This window comes from Harpegnathos saltator, unplaced genomic scaffold (genome assembly GCF_003227715.2).
Source record: "Harpegnathos saltator strain DR-91 unplaced genomic scaffold, Hsal_v8.6 scaffold148, whole genome shotgun sequence".
Lineage (NCBI taxonomy): Eukaryota > Metazoa > Arthropoda > Insecta > Hymenoptera > Formicidae > Harpegnathos > Harpegnathos saltator.
The window spans coordinates 475001-494060 of record NW_020229926.1 but is presented as its reverse complement, the minus strand read 5'-3'; the positions used below and the strand labels follow the sequence as shown (position 1 = coordinate 494060).

The following is a 19060-nucleotide window of genomic DNA, read 5'->3' as shown; positions in this document are numbered from 1 at the left end:
TCGTCGAATTCCCAATTGAATGGCCGACCAATCTGTCCGAACCTGCCATCCGCTCGAGTTTTATTACTTTCGTCGTTCGCTGTTGATCCCGCTTCTTTTCGTTCTCTCTCTCTCTCTCTCTCTCTCTCTCTCTCTTTCTCTTTCTCTCTCTCTCTCTCTCTCTCTCCCCCTGCCTGCCGTATTCCCCCTTTCCGAGCCCCGCCGTCCTTTCGTCCCTCTCATCCTCATAACTCTTCCTTGTCTCTTCATCCCTTTCGATCCCCCTATTCCCCTCCCTCTTCTCTTGTCCATCCCCTTTTTCTCTCTCTCTCCTTCTCTCTTCGCTCGACGATTCCGACCGACTTGCTCCGTCCTCCTCCACCTCTTTTCATCTCCTTGTTACTCCTCTGCTCGTTTACTCCTCTTCGGCGGGGTTCCTCTCGCGCTTCGACTCCCGCGAGACACGAGAAAAAGAGGAGAGCGAGAGAACTCTACCAGCGTGTTATGTCGGCGGGAGAAATAAAACAGCGACAGAATCTCGAGCACGTCTGTTCTGGTTTCGCGGCTGCCTCTTCGCACCGACTCTCGCGCTCTTCATGGCGAATTTATCGGTATACGCGCAGTCGTGTCCCTTACACACTCTCTCTCTCTCTCTCTCTCTCTCTCTCTCTCTCTCTCTCTCTCTCTCTCTTTTTCTCCCTCTCCGCTTTTGTTCTGTTCTGCGCGGTTTCTAATAATTGCAACGTAGGGATCGCGATAACGCGTACGGACGATTGAACGGTCTCTGAAAATTCCGGAGATTTTTTATTCAAAATTCCGCTGAAGAAGCTTGCTTGAAATCGCTCGAAAAACATGATCCAACGTCGACAGGAAAATTGATTTCAAGTCGAGCAGAAAATTATTCAGAGAAAATTCTCTCTCTCGCAAAACCCATACTTTAAACTAACATTGTCGCGTTTAACGAGACACGCCGTCGATTCGCATATAAATAGGTGCGTTAAAATTCCCCGAGAAGTTTTCTTTCCCGGGAAACGACCGATTAAGGCTGACAATTTCTTTTGCTTGCACGCGAGCCACGTGCTCGCGGCAATTCGCACGCAAGGCATTCGACACACGTGGATAAGCAAACCAAGTCGACGACAATGACGACGACGAGTGTGCTTGCACGTACTCGGCGACAATCTGACGGCGCGTCGCGACCGCTCGATCAACGCCGATTTGTATCTTCGCTTTATAAACGCGGCACATTAATAATTCCGCGAAGCTAACAGGTTAATCTCCGGCAATAAATGTCATACGCGCGTACGTATAATTATGCGCGCGTGTGTAACTAATGACCGAGATCGGACCGACAGAAATACTCGTGCTAAACCGCCGATAATTCGCATCGCTATAATCGCGCGGCTTCTGTTCCGGATGGAACTGCGAGTCCCAGATGAAATTCCCGCGGAATTGCAGCGTTGCCAAAGAGAATGAGCAAACAGCAAGTGAACTCGAAAATGTGTTTGTTCCTTGGAACGTTACAAGGCACGAGGAGAAATATATTACGCAAAAATATCAGGAGAGAGAGAGAGAGAGAGAGAGAGAGAGAGAGAGAGAGAACTCGGAAAATATGACAATCGTGTTCTCAGTTCCGTTTGTCGAGAGCGAACGCTTCGTTTCTCGAAATAACGTTCACGGGAATATGAATAGCTACGGATTCGCCAGTTATAAATTCGCGAGTCGACTGCTTTATCTCCATATTTCCCAAGGCGGAAAGTCCGCTCTGTTTTCTCGCTAAATCAGCGCGCGTGGGCGAAAAACGCGCCAGTAAAGGACACCCGTTCGCGTACACTTCACGTACACTGTGTGTGCACAACAGCGGAGCATTATACGGGATTGTGTGGGCGACACACATACACACACTTATGGCGGCCAATACAATTACACGTATTCCCGAGAGCGAGGTGTGTATCGTAAAGGCGTCTATCTCCCATCGGACCTGGTTTTGTCGATGTCAGGGTAGTTTAGTTGGATCACAGAGACGTTGATGAAAGGATGCTTGTCGGAGACGCGATGGGGCGGGCACGAAGGAGACGGGAAAAGAAGAGTCGACGGCGGAGAGGCAGAGGAGAGAAGCCTTTCTCCCTCTCCCTCTCTCTCTCTCTCTCTCTCTCTCTCACTCTTTCCTCCCTTAGAGGGAAGCTAGAGTTATACAGCTTGTTATCGATCTTCAAACATCTCTCGCTTCACCTCGACGGAATCCTGCTCTTGCTCCTTATACCTCCACCTGCTCCTCCTCTCTCGCTCCTTCTGCTTCTCCTCTTATAGAGCCTGTCGTTCCTTTCGCGTCTACAGGGTGTCGCGTCGCGCCGGTCACGAGCTCTTTCGAGGGATTTAAGCAGGATTTGCTCCTTAACGAAATTTCAATGGGAGACTTCGTCGCGCCGGGGGATGGATTTTTAACCGAGTTTTCAATTCCCAAGTAGTTTACGTCCCCTTTGTCGACGGTCGCGTGACTTGATTTGGCTGAAACGACGTGGAGCAAATATTCCCGGTGAGATCGATCGAACGCAACCGAAAGAATCAACGGTGCGAAGATGGTTGTGGATCGCGCGTCGCTCGCGATGTTCGTCGAGATGAAACGCGGTGAAACTATTGCGATTCGGTTCGTGCAAATTCTACCGTCGGATTGCGCCGCGTGCGATTAACCCCTTGTCCTTGTTCTGTAATATCGTGTGAGACACGTGATATGCTTTATGCCCGGGCCAAACATAAGGAACACGTGTGTCAGGCTCGTGGTACGTATACCGGACCAAATATAAGAAGCACGACGACAAATATAAGACTTATCGCATATTTTGCGGGCCAAACGTAGGAAACACAAGTAAGACTCGTGGTTCAATTTTTACGTGTTTTGGTCAATGCTCTGCGTCTGCGATTTGCGTCTTGTGACTTGCAGACTTATGTAGACTGGATATTGCAGATGCAGCTTCATTACTGACTTTGGCACTCGCTGTCGCGACTTAAATCATAGTTCAAGGGGTTAACGTGAGCGTTATGCCGGGATTCGACAACACCAGCCGCAGCTGCGCGAACAACACGGCATTTCTGGGACGCACCGTGTATCACCCTCGTTCGCCAGTGAGATTTTGAACACAGCTCGGAGGTCTTGGAGCTCCTCCCCCGCTGATTCCACTCTCGGATTTTCGAACCGAAAGGAAATCCACTTATTTCCAGACTGATCTCGGTAGATGTTGTCTCTGCGGGCGACCGCCATTCGGCGAGGACAAATAACGCTGCTCTGTGATTTCACGTTTCGCCTGGCACCTGCACCGCCATGGCTCTCTCCTCTCCTCTCCTCTTCGCTCCGCTTCGCTTCGCTCCATGGATTCTATCTAGAGCGATATCGCCGAGGTAGCCGGCCGTGGCGTCGTTAATTATTAATCCTGCTTGGATATTTCCGATGTCACTCCGCGCATATTTATACAAATATTTTCGTTATCGATATATATATATATACACACACACACACACACACACACACACACACACATACACACACGTACATATGCGTTACATGACGGTCGATTCGCAAAGCGAGCTGCGCGCGCCACTGTCGCATCGTAAAATGATTATTCTCCCCGTTTTGCACACGATCGTCGGCGCGCGCGATGTCTCGTCTGACAAATAACCCCAACCGGCGGCATTGTTATTTCTGTTTTCTTCGTGCTCGCCGGGCGATGTATCAAAGTCGAGTTAGTCGCGGGATATCACGTACGCTCTCGATGCTAGGGACATTTCTCACCTCGATATGTCGATAAATGAGACGGCGACGACGACGAGAATGACGACGGTCCACCTTGCTCGAATCTCGCGAAAGATCACTGCCAACCCGGCTGACGAGTTCTCGTCGGTGAAATTCGCGAGGTGAAATCAGCTCGTTGCGTCCGAAAATGCAATCTTTCGAAGCTCGGAGCGACATTCTCGCGGTCGCGACGTCATCATCACTCGGCGAGCGAATTACGTCGCTGTCGGCGTGATTCCGCGTGACGGTTGGTAGAAACGAAGGAGACAACAAGAGAAAAAGAGAGCGAGAGACAGAGAGAGAAAGAGAGAGAGAGAGAGAGAGAGAGAGAGAGAGAGAGAACTCCGGAAAGCCCGAGATATCGCGATAATCCCGACGGTATCGGCCGAGAGAAATATTAACTCGTCGTTTTGCGCGGAACGAGAAGCTGCAAGCTTCTTCCTCGCGTTCTCATCTGACCGCGCTCGTCGGTCCAGCTTTCTTCAGTCGTGGCCGCAAATCTCCCGTTCCGAGCAAAGATTCCCTTTATCGTCCAGCGGCTTTCAGGAAGAGGAAACTCGACGGCGCGACGTCGTCGTCCGTTTGACCGTGAACGAGCGAGCGAGGACAAATAACGTTGGATGTGACTTTTCACGTTCTTCACTAGCCGACCGCAATCTCTTCGTCGTGGGAGATTCGGTTACCTCCAAAGATCCGGCCGCGAGTCCGCGGAAGTCCGCGAATGCATCGAAGATGGATTCGTTTGCGAAGTTGCGAGGAAGCGCGCTCAGAATAGAATATCGCGAAGGAAAATATTCACATCTCAATTGTTACTCATATTTGCGTTTCGGAAAAAAGGAAAAACGATCAGCGACAAGATCCAAGTCCGCGAGATTACTCGGTCGTGAAAACCCCGATCCGAGCCAGAGCAGAAGATAAAAATCGCTGCGTAATAAGAAATTTCAGGATGTGAAAATTGGTGGAATTGTGTGTGTAATCCGTCCGGTTGGAAAGTTAAGTAGACGACCAGCAGAGACGGTGTACTGTCGACGCGATTGTAATGGAAAAGCTACGTGAAAACGAGCGTTCGCCGATAAACCTCGTCTGCTTCTTGCGGAAAGTCCCTTCGCGGCGTCGTGTGGCGGCACGCTCATTTTTACGCGCGATCCGAGAGCCTCGGCGCTCAAAGCGAAACGCTCATCGACGTGAGACCGAGTGACGTCTCTCCGGGTTATTAGCGGCTAATTAGTCACTTACCCGGCACTCGGCCGCCGTCAGGGCCCACGTGAAAAGAGTGGGGAAAAAAAGGGTGAAAGTATAACGGGGGAGGGGAACGGGGCGCGGAAACGGACGGGATGAAAAGGCGCGTGACGAGGGTGAGATGCACGGATTCATCATCATCCCTCGCGTCGGTACTCTCGCCCATACGTTTATCTTTCGCGGTAAATGGGAATGACGTCGACGCGAGGGGACGACTCAATCAACCAAAATGCCCCGAGGTTTCTCGCGTGGCGAGAGAGAAAGGAGAACGCGGAGAGAGAAAGGGAGACAGAGAGGTGGAGAAAGGGCGAAAGGATGAGGGCATGCCGCGGGGTGAGAAGGAAAAAAAACGAGACATCTCGTTTCGTTCTCAAGACAAGAGCAAAGAGAGAAAGAGAGAGAGAAAGGGGAGAGAGACGAAGGGAGAGAAGATAGGAGAAGAAAACGCGATGTATCTGACAGATGGAGGAGAAACACGGTGTCATGTGGCTTTTAGGGACTTGGTCGCCTTGAAACTTCCGGTGTTTTTATTGTCCTCTTTGTCCGCCTCTATTTTCTCCCCCGACCGCCGCGCTCGCTGCTTTATTTCGGTCGCTCGATTCACATCGGTTCGCGAAGGGAGAGCCCGCAGACGCAAAGCACGAGCTTCGTTACGGCTATCCACTTCCCCCCCCTCTGATCCTTCTGATTCTCCGACGGAGATATTTATTTTTGAAACGATACGTCTCCCCTCCCTCCCCGCCTTCTCGGCGAGGAGATTGCGCTCCGACGAGGGAGGACTAATCGCTCCGATGAAAACCCTTCCCGAGTCGAAATCCTGACTCTACATTGACCCTGCAAATTCCGTTGAACTGAAAGGATCAATGGAGAATCTCGGGACTAAGCGCTGCTATTGCCCTACTTCGATGCTGCGAATGCTTATCTACTGCCGTTTTTCTCTTCTATATCGTTTTAGACTTTTATCTCGTCGTTTCTTTTTCGTATCAAGGCTGAAGGAAAGACTTATTTCCGTGAATAATTTATCATTCGATTATTTCGATAATATTTGCGAGAGATGAGCAAATATTAAATAATCAATATGGTTGAATGATAGGACTAATGAGCCAATTAATCTATTTATTTTTTCTTGTTTAGTAGCGTTGGAGGTTTCGGTAGGATTTGGTGATTCACAAAACGAGCGAAGAGGGAGGAGCCTCTTGCCCTTCTAAGAGTACTTGTTGGTCCAATAATTCTCAGCCGCAATTTTAGCTTGAATTTGGTAAAATAACGAGACAAAAATCTATGAGCGCATAAAAGCCTTTACAGTATTTTTCTTTCGATCTCACCTAAATATCCATATCTTGTCGAAATTTCCAACGTCAGTAGAGTGATAAACTAGTTACGGGAACAAAAAGTTTGTCTTCTTATGTTTCCCCACTAGTCCCATTATTTATCTGCAGTTGGCTGTGTTAAGTGCGTTACATTAATGAAGTCATCAACGAATTACTGACTGAAGTTAAAAGCAGAAATTAAATGCGGCTGAAATGTTGAGATAATTAGAATGTTAAATAAATCTCGATATCTATTTTCTAAAAATAGATTGTAGATTTGGAGCTGTTCTGGAGTTTCTTAGCGGATCTTCTCTGTCCTAACCGGAAAAAACGGCTGGATGAGCGCGCGACGACTATCAGTAGCATCAAAATTCGCAGCGCAAAGCCCGACATGTTGTGCCCAGCGATTCTCTTGTAACCTTATCGTGTAAATTCAACGTTATCTTATTCACGACCAACTATGCGCTGACGCGCATCCACTATACTATCGCAAATATCATCTCCAAGGAGGGCCTCCCAAACAAGTCCCTCGTCGTCGAAGCCGGTACAATGAAAACACGCTCGTCGCGCGAAAAATCGAGCGGTCCTAGAGAGTCACGTCGTTTACGCGAGGCTTTCTCCCACGTCCGCAGATCACGTCGACTACTTTGCACATGCAAACTCCGCGCTCCTCTGCGAGGCTTTGACATTTAAATCTGACGCGGCGCCCCGTAGAGGCGATTCGATTTACGTCGCGTCGGCTCTTCCCATTACGCGAACGCGAAAGTAATTTAGCTGCGCTCCGTGGAACACGGGAGTTCCGCACGGTGCGGCGAACACCTGCAGCATCATCCTCGGGATCACCTGCGAAACACCGTATTTTCTTCTTGCACGTGTGCGAGACGGCCGCGCTCTCGGGACCGCGTATTTTCAATTAGCGGCGTTGATCGCGCAAGAACGAAGAACGAGAATGCAGAAGGAGCAGAGGGTAGACGAAAGAGAGAGAGAGAGAGAGAGAGAGAGAGAGAGAGAGAGAGAGAGAGAGAAGGGGGGAAGAAGGAAGAGAGAAAGAGAATAACGCGCGAGTAATTCTTCATACGTTGCCACGAAGAGCCTATTACTCGCTGAAACGTCTCGGGCCTCGGCAGCCGCGCTCGTATCTCAGAGACCGGTTTTTCCTATCAGCGGCTTTGCGCGTCGCGCCGTCCGCGTCAACGATCCGCGATCGCGCGGCTCCCCTTGCGTCCATCGTCGGCCGATCTCGTCCTTTATCTCGCCTTATCTCGTGAAAGCGAGAACAAGGTTGTACACGACGGAGATTACGAACGGTTACGTAAGAAATTCAAGTTAATCCGGAGGAGTAACCTTTGGGATTAATAAGCAGCAATAGACACTGCACCCGCCCCTCCTATCCCCAACCAATACCACCAACTTCGCTGCGTCTCTCGTGCAATCGAAATTCCTTGCAAACAGGTTCTCGAGTCATCGAGCTCGCTCTCGCGAGCTAGACGCGTCTCCTTCGCGGCAGGAGGAAAAGAAGCAGCAGGAGAGAGATGGTCGGCTCGAAAGACCAACAGAGTCGGAATGCGATTAGCGAAGCGCGTAGTCAGTATCGGGTATCTGTGTAACTGGTAACCTCTTTCGGTTATCTCAGACTTCTATCTTGATTGTCAATTTTTCCAACGATAACAGGTAGCGCTCGAATTGCACGGCAGATTCGTCAAATTTTCGCTAAAGTATCCGGTAGATTCAGAGTTGCGACACATATGTCGTCGCGAATATTGCACTGTACATTTCTTTTTCCCCTCACTCCCCCTCTCTTACTCTCTTTTGCTAAAAGCTTCTTGACACCGACACACACCGAAAAAAAATTCAATCTTCTTACCATTCGTTCATCAAACCGATAAAAAAGAGACAGAAATATACCGAAAAAAAATACTGAAGAAATCGATCGATCGATTTTCAGATAATCGATTTTCCGAGCCGTAATGAGCCGAGCCGAGAATGAGAATGAACAAACGCATCGCAACTGACTGTTTGTCAGCCGGGTGCGGTCAGTCCCGGGTATAGAAAACCCATAGCCGAGCTCCAATGACGGCGGCAGCACGGAGCGCTTGCGGTCGCGTCTCATTACCGATCGTTACTATTTGGGACGTTCTCTTTTTGTTGCAGGCGTATTAGTGGTGAACGTGACGTGGCGCGGCAAGACGTACGTCGGGACGCTCCTGGATTGTACCCGCCACGACTGGGCGCCACCCAGGTTCTGCGACTCGCCTACGAGCGACCTGGACGCTCGCACGCCGAAAGGCCGCGGCAAGCGGGGTCGTGCGGCCGCCAATTCCACACCCGGTAACGACCTGAGCAACTTCACGGAGACCAGGAGCTCGGTGCACAGTAAACTGCGCAACGGCGGCAAAGGTCGCAGGGGTGCGCAGGGTTCGCCTGCCGCCAGTCCGAGTCCGGCGGCCTTCGTGCCACCGCGTCCGGACCCAGCGGCGAAGCGCAAATCTCGCGGCCCCGAAGAGGAGGAGAAGAACAAACGACGGGCGCCGCCACCTACTCCGCCGAGCGGCTCGCCGCCGGCGAGCCCGGTGTTGCTCGAGTGCCCGGAGCCGAACTGCAGCAAGAAGTACAAACACATCAACGGGCTCAAGTACCACCAGAGTCACGCCCACGGCTCCGCGGACGACGACGACACGAAGGAGGGCATCACCAGCATGTCCGAGAACGACGAGAGCAACATCGAGGCTCCGAGTCCGGCGACGCCGGTGAAATCACCGGCGGACAAGCCGGAGGGCACACCAGTACGCGCGGCGAGTCCGCCGGCGACTAGTCTGCCACCGGAGACACCACCGCCACCTCCCAGAGTACCGTCACCGAGTATAGAACCTCCTACGCCGACTGTGCTCGCGGACAAGAGCATCGTGAAGCCGGGTGTACTGAGGTTCGGTCAAGACGACCTGCCGGCGCCGAGTCCTGTGGCGCCACCTTCGTCGAGGCAAACTTCGGTGCAGCAGCAGCAGCAGTCGTTGCAGCAACAGCAGCAACAGCAGCAGCAGCAGCAGCAGCAGCAGCAGCAACAACAAAGCCAGTCGTTAAACTCGTCGAACCCGCCGCAGAGTCCGAGTCCGCACACCAGTCAGTCTCCCAGGCCCATACCGTCGCCACATCCGATCACGAATATCCCTCAGCCCATCAACATACCGCAACCACCGCAGCCTTCGCAGGTGCAGCAGCATCAGCCGCAGAATCCGCTGCTGCAACAGGCGCAACAGTCGCTGCAGGTGGGCCAAGCGCCGCAACAGCTGCAGCCTAGCCAACAACAGCAGCAACTGCAGTCATCGGTACAACAGCAACTGCCGCCGGCGCATCAGCTGCAGCCGATGCAGCATCCCCTGTCGGCCCAACTGGGTCAGCCGACGCAAGCGCATGTGGTGCAACAGTCCGGACTGCAGCAGCAGCAACAGCAGCAGCAACAGCAGCAGCAGCAGCAGCAGCAGCAGCAGGCAAGTCTGCAGAGTATAGCGAGTCAACATCCGGGTCTGCAAAGTCTCGCGAGTCAAGTGTCGCAACAAGCGAGTCTACAAGTGGCACCGCCGCCACCGCCGGGTCACCCGGTTCAGAGCGTGCAGTCGCATTTGCAGCAGTATCAAAGCGTGTCGCTGCACACGGCGAAGATGCCGCAGTTCAAGGTGAAGCCCACCGCGGCGCTCATGCCGGAGCAGGATAAAAGCAAGAATGACGCGCGCACACCGAAGCCGCAGGGCTACAAGAAGAAATCGCGGAAGTCGCCCGGCGGTAGCCCGCATCCTTCGCCATTGGAGGCGCCTATCGTCGACTCTGCACGCGACGATGTACAGAGTCCGGCTTACTCGGACATATCGGACGACGCCGCTCCGGTGCTCGAAGCCGAGTCGGCTGACAAGTCGAAGCAGAACCAAGACAAGGACAACAAGACGAGTGCGCCCACGCACCTACCCGCTCACTTCAGCATGTACCCGTACTACAGTCAGCCACCTTATCTGGTGCCCACCGTGCAGGAAAGCAAACCGGTGGTCGATCAGAAGCCGAGCGACCTCACGCCCAAGCAGGAGATCAAGCCGCTCAATATACCGCAGATGCCTTCGATGGCGAGCCTACAGAGCGTCGTGTCGGAAAAGGAGAAGAAGGAACTGAGTCAGCCGGTGCCGCAGCCGCAGCAGCAGCCGCACTACTACAGCGGCTACGGTGGCTACATGCCACCGGGTTATCCGTACCAGCCGCCGCAGCCGGTGTCGCAGCAGCAGCAGCAACAGCAACAGCAACAGAGCCAACAGTCGCAGGAGCCGGATCTGCACGAGCAGAAGGCGAAGATCAAGCAAGAGCCGCAGCCGCAGCCGAGCCTCAAGGACAAGCAGCACGAGAATCATCAGATTCTCAAGGAGAGCCTCGACTTGAAGAACCAGATGGGCACGTACCACGTGTACCACGGCTCGCAGAGTCAACGAGGCGGTCCACCGCCGCCACCCGGGCCTATTCAGGACGACAGGAGGTACTACATGTACCCGGAGCAAAGGCGGAAGGACGACTCCAGCAAGCAGAACCAACAGCCGAAGGCGCCGCCGCCCAGCCCGAAGCACCAGCCGAAGCAGGAGAAACCGCAGGACCTCGGCAAGAGCGAAGACTCCAAGAGCAAGCAGGAGGGCGTGAAGCCCACGATGGAGACGCAAGGACCGCCACCGCCGCCTACCTCGCAGTACGCTTACATCCACCCCACCTATATGCAGGCGCAGCACTACGGCGCGTTGCCGTTCGACCCGGGTCATCCGGTATACCGTGGCCTCAGTCCGATGATAATGCCCGCACCCTACTCGGGTGGTCCCTACCTCCACCAACTGCCGAGGTATCACGCGCCGGAGGACCTCAGTCGACCGCCTGGCGGCAAGGCGTTGGAGCTGCTCCAGCACCATGCGAGCCAGTATTATTCGGCGCACAAGATACACGAGCTTCAGGAGCGCGCGCTCAAATCACCCACACCCAAGACGTCCGCCGCGTCCTCCAGCCCGTCCTCAGCGGGTCCCACGCCAGCGCGTCCACCCAGTGGTCCACCAACGTCGGTAGCGGGCCCGGGTCCACCGCCGGGACAAGGACAACCACCGTCTGGGAAGCAGCAGGGTCAGCCGGGTGGTCAACAACAGCCACAGGGCGCGGTGGACGCCAGCAGCGGGACTCTCGGCAAGGATAATAGGTCACCACCGCCGCAACGGCACGTGCACACGCATCATCACACCCACGTGGGCTTGGGTTACCCCTTGCTCACGGGACAATACCCCGCTCCCTACGGAGGTAAGCCTCTCGTCAGGCCCTGACAGTAAAGCGACCCGCGGGACCCAGCAAAGCGAGCGATTTAGCGAGCGAGAGAGAAAAAGATAAAGAAAGTAAGAGCCGTGTGTGTATGTATCTATGTGTACGCGTACGCGTAGCATAAAGAGTGCACGTGTTATATGACGCGTTAAATGCGTCTGCCAGGATGCGCAACTACCGTTGCCGTCGCTGCCTGCACCGGCTTGCTTTCATGTATGGAGACTCTGACGCTCGACGAAGTTGTGAAAAACGCTTCCTTTGCGACCGACAGATCCCTTGCGGCGGGTTAATGCGAAAAGCGAGACACGCGAGAGGCGCCGGGAGACGCGTGATGATTCATCACGATCGATTCCCCCGGGATCCATGCTCGTTGTTTTCCGCGAATGCTGTGACACCAACGAGAGAAAGAAAGAGAGAGAGAGAGAGAGACCGTCTACTTCGTAAGACCATGCGTTTGTAGTCGAGATAAACAAAAAGGGGTGTGCCCTTAGATGCGCGCGTCTCTGCGACTCGTCGACACTGCGAACTGTCGTTACGTCCGTCACGATCGACTTGTATCCGTAAGTTTTTATCAAATCGGACCGCACGGTCGTTCTCACTCCGGCGCGATACCGTGCGAGAACGTCGTTTATAAAGCAGTCGCGGCCTCTGGAGAATGCGCCTTTTCAAGTAATCGACACACGATTCCGCCGTTTGTTCTCTAAGACACGTAACGTACGTTCGCCGTGTTGCCCACGTGTTCCCGATGATTCGAGGTCGAATCGAATGCGATGTGAGAATGACAGAGAGAAAAAGAGAGAGACGACTTCGATGACGAACGACGAAACGGCGAACCGACTGTTTCTAGTTTCTCCTTATCGAAAACGGACGTGCGATCGTCCGACAAAACGGGTAAAACTCGGCCGGGTATTAATTAAGGGCCCGAGTATCTAAACGACGTACACCATATTGGTGCATATGAGATGAAGAGAAAATTAAGAAAAGAAAGATAAAATAAAATATAAAGAGGATACACACGCGATGAGTCCCGATGAGACGAATATGCAACAAAAGGGGACCGCGCGCGCGCGGCAGGAGTTCTCTCTCCGTTTGAGAGTCAATCCGCGCGCCGAGTCTCCTCTCCGAGGTACTATTTTATTACCAGACCAATAAGAGAACGAGAGAGCGAGCGAGCGAGAGAAAGAGAGAGCGAACGAGAAAGAGAGAGAGAGAGAGAGAGAGAGAGAGAGAGAGAGAGAGAGAGAGAGAGCGCACGAGAAAGAAAGGGAGGGAGAAACGTGTTTCTTTCTGTTTTCCCCTTCCATTGTTCCTTCCTTCTTTTTTTATAAAAGAAAAGAAAAAAGAATCGATCGGAACCTTCTTCTAATTGTAAAGGAGCGTTGTTCTACGCCTTGGTTGTGGGCCCTGTTTCGTTTTTTTTTTTCTTTCGAGACTCGGGACCGGCACGGCATGTGTAAATAATACAATTACCTTCGACTGTACATTCTGCGGGCGTGAGGGACGAGCAATGCGACGCTCTCGTTCGCGCTTGTTAGCGCATTTTATCATCATCATTATTATTATATTATTATTATTACTACTACTATTATTATTATTATTATTATTATTATTATTATTATTACTATTATTTTCTCCTCTTCCTTTTTAACATGTATATCGGGCGTCGTGGGCGTCGCACACGCTCCCGCTGCTGCCCCCCTCCCCTCCCCGATATTTCCCTCCTGCTCCGCCGTAAACGTAGCGCTTGGACGTTTCTCCAGAGCACAGAACCGAGAATTCGAACGTGGCGAGGCGAGGCTCACGGATTCCGTCTGCCTGTCGCGTTGTAAAACTGCTCCGCCAAGTTATCGTTGAAATTATTGTTCGGCGGCATTGTTCTCTCTCGCCAACCAGCCCAGCCCTCCCCCTACCTTCTGTCATCCGGCAGTCGAGGGGGAACACAACGCGCCGCCTGCGACACCTTGTGTATACAACTTATACATACATATATATATATATATATATATATATATATATATATATATATTATATATATATATTGTACGAGTCTCGTAGCGACGAACTGAATATTTTGGAAATATTGGAGTATAAGTGCGACCGTATAGATTAGCCATGTAAGCAGTGTACCGCAAGAAGTAGTAAAAGGCGCATAGGGATTAGACATATAGTTCAGACTGTGATAATTATTTATCGTGCTTCTATCCGGGGGATGAAGAAAAAGGATTCATGGGACTCACGGGCGGCTGAGAGAGACCGTTCACGCGTCCGACCGCGCTTTGCAGACGAACGCACACACAACACACACACACACACCTAACCCACCGACGCGCGACGCAAATATCTAATAACGACACGACGATCATGACGACCATCGAGCTTGTTATCGATGGCGGAGTGACGATATTAATTAGGACTGCCGGCGAGTATTCGAATATCCGTTTATCCGGATAGATTCGAGATCGGTTTTCGAAGACTCAGAACCACGCTATTCTGGTGATCCGGATGATCCGTGCGATTCGAATTCAAGCTCGAACGAGAATCGGCGAGATCCGGATCCGGAAGAAGTTACGCGTTCGCTTGAGTCAGGTCGATGAATGATTAAATTGCCGTCGAAAAATTTAATTCGATTTGTCGGTCGTCAAATTTTCACGAGGAATATCCGGGTCGCTGCGAACTCGAATTCGGATTTGAGTTCTCGATTATTTGAGTGTCCTGAAAAATGCGAATCCCCGGATAATCCGAAGATGAGGTCTGTTTCGCATTTTTCAGCTGTCCGAACGATCGATCGAATATCTGGATAATTTTATATCCGAACGAATGTCAAAATCCTCATATTAATATCGAATGCGGCATGCGCGGGGAAAGTGCGGTCCGCGTAATGAAACGCTACAAATTAAAAAGTCTATATGTTGAGGGAGAAGAAGGAAATGTAATGAACGATGAAGGGATACATCGGCCGGTTTGAGAGACAAGAGGAGAGCTTTGCATAATTCTGTATAATTTTAACGATGTCAGTTCGCGGGAAGGCTGCAACTACATGACGATTCGAGTGAGGCGCAATTCTCGAAGGATCGGTCGAGCGGTTCAATACTTTGACGCTTAAAACAGGACAACGAGTGCGACTCCGCGCTAAACAGTTGCAGTCGAGAGCGTTACGTCCCGTTTCTTTCCTCTCGAGGATTCAGCGCATGGGATCTTTTTCGTTTGCAGCATGTATTCTACCCTCTCGAACGCGCGACGCGTATGACTCGCGTGTTCGCGCGTACACACGTGTATCCTTCGTTAGACGTTGTTAGTCTTCCACGAGAAAAAGTTTCTTTCACAACAATAAAAGGAAAAACAGCAAATCGAGACTTTGTAGTTTCCCAGTGCGACTTTTGCGTTCAGTCGCTCGCGCGCGCGCGCACGCCAACGTTGCGATTTCCGTTCCGAGAATGTCGATTGCGACTTGTAGAGAAAGAGAGAGAAAGAGAGGAAGAAAAAAAGCCTCGTTCTTTTGCTTTATACGTACAGATGCCGACGCTTTCCTCCGAGTCTCCGAGATATCCTCTCGATACGCCGCCTTTCGGTGCTGAAGAAAGTACAAACAAGTCGCGGAGTTGACTAACTGCTTCTTCGAAGGACGTTATTTCTCTTCGTCCTTCCCTCCGGATCGTTCTTCTCCCTGTAGATCAAAGATCGAAATACACAAAGTAGTGTTTGTTGAAAAAATAACGGGAACATGATACGAAAGCGTTCCTCGATATTCTCATGATTATTACTCGTTCTTCGCTTTCCTTTGCGAAGCTCAAAGTACAAAGCATCTCTGTTACGTTCTCAACACGAGAAATTGCAATGGGTACTATGTCAGAAGTGAGCACTGTTTAAAAAATGCTGCATCCCTGATTTTAATGAGCAATTTAGTAGGAATTTGCTTTTAGAAATTGAATCGCTAATACGTTTGTGACTCGATTTTCCGCGAGTTTCGCGAAGAAAGTATGGAACCGGAAATGCGATATGTTCCCATTCTATCTTTTTACATTGAGAAAAAAAAATTGGATATTTTTTACGATAATTCCAGCCTTAATTTCTTTATCAATTTCTAATTTCCAGTCACTTTCCTTTTCTCTCTCATTTTCTCTCATTTTACTCAACCTTCTCTTAACAATCGTCCGGTGGAACGATTTTCGTGCGAGGAAGTCGCAACACGCTCTCGTGCGCGAAAAGTGCGCCTGCCAATGAGCGAATTTAATTAACCAAGTGTAACTTACACAGCCAACACTGCCAGGACTTTCGCGTGAACGAGAGGAAGTCCGACCACGCGTTAACGTAGGGAATACATTGTAGACGCAAGACCATTAACAGAAGAAAGAAAGAGAGAAGATGAATAAAAGAGAGGATGAGTGAATGAGTGAAAAATGCGCAAGAGAGAAAAAGTGAGAGTGAGAGAGTGAGAAAGAACGAGAGAAAGGAGGGAGAGGGAGGAAGAGAGAAAACGGTCGCTTAGGTGCGCACACGTTACTTTATGCTTTCCCCGTCACTTCTCACACACATATCTGTCGTCATTTTTCCTCGTAGTGACGGAAGCAACTCGGTGTTTGTAGTCATTTAAAAAAAAATACATGAATTTCCTCGAGGACAACGCGTCTCTCCCGAGGAATCGTCGCGCGTTAACGATCGTCTCGAAGATGCCTTCCTACATTCGCTCGTCGCTCTGCGATCTTTTATATCTATGAAGAAAGAAGGAAAGAAGGGAAGGGCAGGATCTGTGCCCGCCTTTTATTACGGAACTCGTCAAGATGATCGAATGGTCAGAGAATTAAGCGCTTTTCTTCTGGCATAAAACTCCGAAATCCCGGTCGACCTGCACTTGGGCCAGAGTGGTGTGATCACAAACTGAGGAATTCGAAACTCGAAGGCTTCAATTTCGTGCATTTGAAGCCGGAGCGAAATATATTCTTGTACCTTCGACTCGACAAGTGTCGTTCAGCTATCCTGTATCGCGCGCGTGTCAATCTTTTGAGAGATACACGCACATGTAGTTTACGTCGTCAAAAAGATCTCCTGTTTATAGAGTCGCGAAACTACAGGCTCTTCTTAATGTTGAGATCAGAAACAGAGAGACGCGACTGCTGGCTCGCGACAAACAAGTTCAATCTCCCCTCCGTCTTTCGCTCAACACACGTCAAGTACCCAAACGGCGCGTTAGAAGCATGCGCGACGTTATCTCGCGCAATTATTTAAATCCGCGCCGTTACCGCGCTCGGCACCGGCGCTAAGTGCTCGGCCGGTCGACCGCAGGTTCAAGTTTCACGCGAGATAGTATATCGCGTCACGTGTGTGACGTAAAGGAAACTTTAGATGCAGATAACAATTTCGCGCCGCTCACGCGGCAAGGATGCCGAAGTAATTCATCTCTCAAAGGATTGACTAGTTCGCAAACCTTCAGCCCGCAACCTGCTCCCACGGCTTTGGGAGGCGCTTAAAAACATCGTCGCGCCAACTTCCAGCCAATAAGGCTACAAGTTCCAATACTTCGCACGTAGCCCGTAGCTTCAAAAGCGAGATCGAACGTGGTTGCACACTGTGTCGAGACTATATATATATATATATATAGTTCCGCCCCGAGAAAACAAGCGAATCGCATTGAAAGACAAATGTTAAGACTGAACTACAACGAACCGAATCAATTCCTAATCTCGCGCGAATTCGGCGAAGAAAATCGGCGGTCAACCATGTATCGTATGTGTATTGCGTATAATATGTGTATGACGAAAATCGAAGAAATCGTTATTTCGGAAAATCTTCTCGAGACAGAGAGAAGAGAGAGAGAGAGAGAGAGAGAGAGAGAGAGAGAGAGAGAGAGAGAGAGAGAGAGACGGACATATTTGGCGAGAGAGAATCGTTCTTCGAGGTTCGAACCTTTGGGGCTACGAGGACCCCACGCTCGGAATCGATCTTTTTTCGGGTGCCGCGGGTCGCCATTGTTTGAACAAGCACAACTACCGCAACTATTACTACTACTACTACCACTACTACTATTACTACTATCATTACTACTACCACTACTACTACTACCACTGCTACTATTACTACTACTACTACTACTACTACTATTACTGCTACTACTACTACTACTACTACTACTACTACTACTCTACTACTACTACTACTACTACTACTACTACTACAATCAACAACCGCCGGCAAAAAAAAAACAACCCGCGCGTATTAGGCGCCTGAGATCGAATGACGACAAACATTAATGGCCTGCTGTCTCTCTCTGTGTGTGTTGCAGCGGCAGTGCTGGCGAGTCAGCAGGCCGCCGCGGTAGCCGCCTCGGTGATCTCGCCATTCCCGCCCAAGTGACCCGCGGCCCCCGCTCCCGTCATGCCCGGCGGAACCGCCGGGGGCAACTCCGCACAAACTCACCACACGCATCCGGCGGCGGCGAGCGGCGCGCCCGGTGCGGGACACCCGCACGGTACCGCCGGCGGTGGCAGGCAGCCGTAGGAGGCCCTAGGAGAGACCAGTTGGCATCCGGTTGGATCCCGATCGATCTGCGGCTGAGCTAACGAGCCTAGCTAACGAGCGAGCGAACGAGCGAGGTAGCTAACGCCGGTGGTGCAGCTGATACGACCGCATGGGCCTGTGAGCACGTGCTCCTTCTCGTTGTTGTCACTTGTCCCTTCCCAAGGTCAGGACCAAGCAAGATGTGGCCGCCAAAGAGGCTGATATGTTTCCCACGTCACGTAGCGACAAGAACGCGTGCGTGATCCAATTCGTGGGATATTGGCCGAAATGGAGATCTTGGGAGAGAGGAGAGAGATAAATGAAGAAAAAGAGAAAAAAGAGACAGAGAGAGAGAGAGAGAGAGAGAGAGAGAGAGAGAGAGAGAGAGAGAGAGAGAGACAGAGAGAGAGAGAGAGACAGAGAGAGAGAAAGTCATTTGAGAAGAGAGAACGACGCGACGTGCGAGATGACATACGATGAATGCTGTCGATTCTTCTTTTGGCAACAATCGAAGTTATTGGAAACCAGAGAAAGCAAGAGAACAAGAGAGAAAAGAAGAGGGAGAGAGAGAGAGAGAGACAGAGAGCGACAAGGTGTTTTGCACGTTGTATGTTGTTGTTCCTTTTCCCCGTAGGCTTCCGGAGACTCTAATCGGGACTTCGGATTGCCGTTAGACAAGCTATTCCACGTGATATTCCAACCGAGTTCCTCCAACGAGATCGACTGCGGTAAAGCGCGTTAGAATGTAATCGAAGTGTCAGGGTGCGATGTCATTCATTTCTTCGACGGCAGGCTTCTTTAAGACGTTAAGCTGAGGTCCTCAGCCTCGGCGATGACAAGTACCGACACGTCGCTCGGGATCGTTAGAGTCACAATATTACACGATCAGGATGTTCTGTCCGCATTATTGTCCACCGTGAGAAGAATGTGT

General features: G+C 51.0%; 1 protein-coding gene across 7 annotated transcripts in view; it reads left to right on the top strand.

Moving 5' to 3' along the window:
* Window positions 1-19060, top strand: part of LOC105187074 (zinc finger protein 608) — a 207018-nt gene that overhangs the window by 185314 nt on the left and 2644 nt on the right. Inside the window, exons 3-4 of one of the 7 annotated variants that reach the window (XM_025296573.1) lie at window positions 8467-11619; window positions 17915-18516. The exons of 1 other annotated variant lie outside the window; for it this stretch is intronic. In XM_025296573.1, the coding sequence (XP_025152358.1) occupies window positions 8467-11619; window positions 17915-17985 (3224 nt within the window). In that variant the 3' untranslated portion in view covers window positions 17986-18516. Of the gene's footprint in view, window positions 1-8463; window positions 13061-17914; window positions 18517-19060 lie in introns of those variants that run through there. 5 more of the 7 variants (XM_025296572.1, XR_003112544.1, XM_025296571.1 and 2 more) reach the window with 5 other exon arrangements.